Consider the following 4402-nt stretch of genomic DNA (forward strand, 5'->3'; position numbering starts at 1 on the left):
CTTCTCTCACTTCCCTCTTATAATTCACACTGAGACTGCTCAATCATCAGATTCCTCCCAGGTCCGACTGAGCCGCCCACACTCCCTAGCAACAGCACCACATCACGTCACACATGTGTTGAAATGGACGAGTTCCTGAGCAAAGGTTGTTCACTGAGGAGGTGCTGCTGAGCTCCAGCCCCTGACAGTGGCTGGTGCCACATTAAGACAAAACTAAAATTCTATGTGATGATGATGAGGATGGAGCAGCAGCTAATCCCTCTGTGTTGCACAGCAAAGTGCACATGAGAAGGATGAGACGAGGTTGGTCCAGCTGTGGGCTGAGGTCACATGGAGTCAGTGGACATGCTGGACTGAAACCTTGTTGTAACCCGAGCAGACATTTAAAGATGGAATGTCATGAGGGTCATCAGATGTGTTTACTTGATTCAGGGTGTATGTGTCTGTGTCCTCGTACAGCTGTGGCTAACGGAGCGCCTCGGCTCACCGTCACGCTGTGTCAGCTCTTTGTCCTTCCTGCAGCCGAGCTATACTGGGAAACATGTTGCAACTTCATATCTTCCCTTTTAGACTAATACACATTCCTACATGTTAACACATCACATAGGCAAGGTGCGTCCATGAAACAAACACACACAGTCTGGGTGTGGGGAGTGTGACAAATCTGTCCGTCAATGGGAGTTCAGAAAACAAAGATTTCTATGTGAATTAATGCTCATTAAGGTTTCTTTTATAGGAAATGAGGGTGATGAAACCTTTTCATCAGAATCATCACGTGTTCGACTGAGGGAAAGGAGAAGCTGTGAACAGGAGGCTGAGCGTCCACGCCTGAGTCAGCCAGACCAAACCCACAGGCCTCGGCGGGATTTAAGACCCATCCTGGTCCGTCCGTCACGGCGCTCTGCGTTCACTGAGGGCCACAAGAAGATCTCATATCTGAAGCCTGACAGGCGAGTACCTTTTCTCAACTAACACCTTTGTTCATTAATGTGCTGTTGTGTCCCAGAAAGTGTTTCAGTGTGTCTTTTAAACAGATCGGTCAGTTCCTCTGTGCCACGCGTGTGTCCTGTCTGTCCAGCTGCTGCCTTCTTGTTTCTTCTGTGAGGACAGAAACACTTATTGTTGCCCTGTGGTGTCTTTCCATGCCTTCTTCTTCCAGACTAACTCTACTTTATTCCCTTTTTCTTTTTGTCTCAAGAAACTTCAACTTGAAAAGAACACAATGCAACAGTGTGGGTCTTTACTGATGATATGTAAGGAACAAATGAACAATATGTCAGATGTGCTGTACGTCTTTAACCACACTGCTGCGCTTCATATAACAGGATGCTTTGGCCTGTTGGCCCTGAGAGGGGACGCTGTCTGTCTGTGGCTCCTGGAGGTTTAAAGGCCTGAATTTCAGATGAAAGTTAGAAATTGAAATCGTACCTGGTGCACTGCTCTCTGGCTTGTCCTTTCACACACACTTGTTTTACGCAGACACTTAATATTTCATTATTTCGGGCTGTAATCAGGTCTTATCATAGTGGAAGTGCAGACAGCTTGAGAAATCAAAGATCTATAGAGGAGAATAAATTGTCATCTGACGTCTGTGTGTTTCTGCTCCACTTCAGACTTTAGACTTTATTTCCAGCCATGGGCGACTGGTCTTACCTGTCCTCACTCCTAGACAAGGTCCAGTCTCACTCCACTGTGGTGGGGAAGATCTGGATGAGTGTCCTCTTCCTCTTCAGGATCTTTGTCTTGGGTGCCGCTGCAGACAAAGTTTGGGGAGACGAAGTGTCGGAGTTCTACTGTGACAGCATGGAACCAGGATGTGAACACGCCTGCTACAACTGGATGTTCCCAATGTCCTACGTTCATTACTGGGTCCTGCAGATCACCTTTGTGTCCACGCCCACCCTGGTCTACCTGGGCCACGCTGTCCACGTCATTCACAAAGAGAAGAGGATGATGGAGCAGCTGCGGGACAGCACTCATGGAAGTGCTCTGAAGAAGCCCAAGTATACAGACGACAGGGGGAAGGTGAAGATAAAGGGCATCCTCCTGTGCACATACATGACCCAGCTGGTCTTCAAGATCCTCCTGGAGGTGGGATTCAGTGTGGGCCAGTTTTACATCTTTGGCTCAGTGTTCATAGTCCCTTATTTCCACTGCACCGAGGCTCCACCTTGTGCTCGCTTCAGCGGCGCCCAGTGTTACATTTCTCGTCCCACGGAGAAGACCATCTTCATCATCTTCATGCTTGTAGTTTCAGGCATTTCGGTGCTCCTCAACATCGTGGAGATGATCTACCTGCTGTGTAACAGGAGGAGACACACTAGGAAACAGCTTAGAGCTCAGCAGCATGCGCTCCGATCACAGCAGTGCCCATCCAACCCAGTCTGGGGGGCCATGAGCAGACAGTATGGAGGCTTCCCCCTGCTCCCTGTGCCTGCTCAGGGAGGGGGTGTCCTCTGCAGAGAGGACGAACATGGGGACTCTGTCAGTAAAGAGAAGGACACCTGACACAGTTGGGATATTTGGTCTTTTTTTTTAGTTTTCTCCAGTTCCAGTCTTTTCTAGAGTGAGAATGTGTTTATGGGTGTTGCTTGAATTATCTGACTCACTGTGCCTCCAGATGATAATGTTTTAGTTTCCAAGTAGCATTTACCGTGTTTTTGAATGAAGTTATGAAAAAATGTTCACAATCTTCCCTCTGATTGGTGGATACCACCAGCTCCACATCATTTCAACAGATTTCTTCATCATTACAGAATGGTTCAAAGTGTGATCAGACGGTCTGACGTCACTGTCACAGCCGCTGGGGGCCACACGAGGTGGTGGGTTACAGCAGGTCAGGTATGAGGCCTGTACGTGACACAGAGGGTGATGAAGGAACGGGGGGGGGCTGTGGGATTTAGAGGTAGAGTCGGTGATGTGACTCAGATTAGATGGTTTATCTGTGTACTCTTACACAGGAAATGTATCTGAGTCCCTGCCAGAGCTCGTATCAAGGCTTCAAAGCTGCGGACACTCTGCTGAAGGCTCTTACTTTTTGAACTGTTTGCACTCTTTCGAGGCACTTTGTGAGTTTGCTCTGTGAAAGGTGCTGTACCAAATAAACCTCACTCCACTCACATTGTGATTCAGTTTGTCAGTCAGAAAAAAAAGACGTCTCTTCCGTCTCTAGATGAATAACTGCCAGCTTCATTGGTAAAGGAAAGAAATGGGAGAGGCAGCCGGAGCTGGCTGGTGTTGATTATGTGATTGAACACATGAAGGCTACAGTTTGCTGCAGTGTCAGCAAACTGCAGTGTCAACATCTTCAACATTTTATAATGAAACCTGCTGTAATGTCACATAAAGAAGATTCAACTTTCTATATAACACAACAAACTGAGTCTTAGAATTTACTTAAAATTCATGAAAAACACTCAAAGTGAATTATTATAAATTGTTTCAATCCAACTGCACACAATTTATATTAATGATGCAAAAGAGTTACTTATTTTTTCCAATTGTTGAACTCTTTATTGAGGTGATTACATTCAGATCAAATAGTTACACCAACAGGTTTGGATCATTTCTCCTTTTTGTCCATGTTCTCATCTGAAACCATCGTTGCACCATCGTTGCACTCACATGTCTGTGCTCGTGCCTCTGTGGGAGGACGTCATCGTGGATGGAGATGCCTTCATGTTTTTTAAAATGAGCTGTGAAGAAGCTCAGAAGTTGAGGGCTTTTTGCTCTGACAGCAGCTCCAGATAGAAGGACAGGAGCTGCTCATCAGCTTTGGATGCTTCAGATGCGTCTCTCTGTGCATAATGTCCCCCTCATGTCCTCCCACCGACAAACAAGATAAGACTTGATTTTTTTTATTTTTTTTATTCACATTTTTTATTGAATTTTTCATTTTTTAAACATGAACAAACACACAAAACATAAAAAACAATAACATAAAAAGGCAGGTTTTTCAGCAGGCAATGTCCATCACAAATTGTCTAAAGAAAAGCTGAGAGGGTCCAACACATAGTGGGTGTTCAGCGGCTGTGGTACATTCTTCATATGTTCATATTCACATGTAAATATTCACGTTAGAATTCACTTTTCAGTTTCTTACACACACAAAATCTCCAAAACTCTCCCATTGTTCATTAGCAGCTTCATTTCCACCGTTCAATCTCATCAACATTTTTTCATATGCAGCCGTTTCCATCATTTGAACTTTCCACATTTCCATAGTGGGAGTTTGGGGTTCTTTCCAACACCTCAGGATCAGACGAGCACAGGTTAACAGACCAGATTTTAATATTCGGTATTTAAATTTATTTAAATTTGGTACTGTTGTTCTGTCCCCGAGGAGACAGAGCCTTGGTGAAGTTGGAGTATACATTCTAGCCAATTCCCTACAAACTCCAAA

General features: G+C 45.2%; 1 protein-coding gene across 1 annotated transcript; it reads left to right on the top strand.

The window, feature by feature from the left end:
* Nucleotides 1-1596: 1596 nt before the first annotated feature.
* Nucleotides 1597-3119, top strand: LOC139217708 (gap junction Cx32.2 protein-like). The gene has a single exon (XM_070849117.1). It carries the CDS (start codon nucleotides 1636-1638, stop codon nucleotides 2506-2508), a length of 873 nt encoding a protein of 290 aa, XP_070705218.1. The 5' UTR covers nucleotides 1597-1635; the 3' UTR covers nucleotides 2509-3119.
* Nucleotides 3120-4402: the final 1283 nt, after the last annotated feature.

Source organism: Pempheris klunzingeri, chromosome 18 (assembly GCF_042242105.1).
Source record: "Pempheris klunzingeri isolate RE-2024b chromosome 18, fPemKlu1.hap1, whole genome shotgun sequence".
Taxonomy (NCBI): Eukaryota; Metazoa; Chordata; class Actinopteri; order Acropomatiformes; family Pempheridae; genus Pempheris; species Pempheris klunzingeri.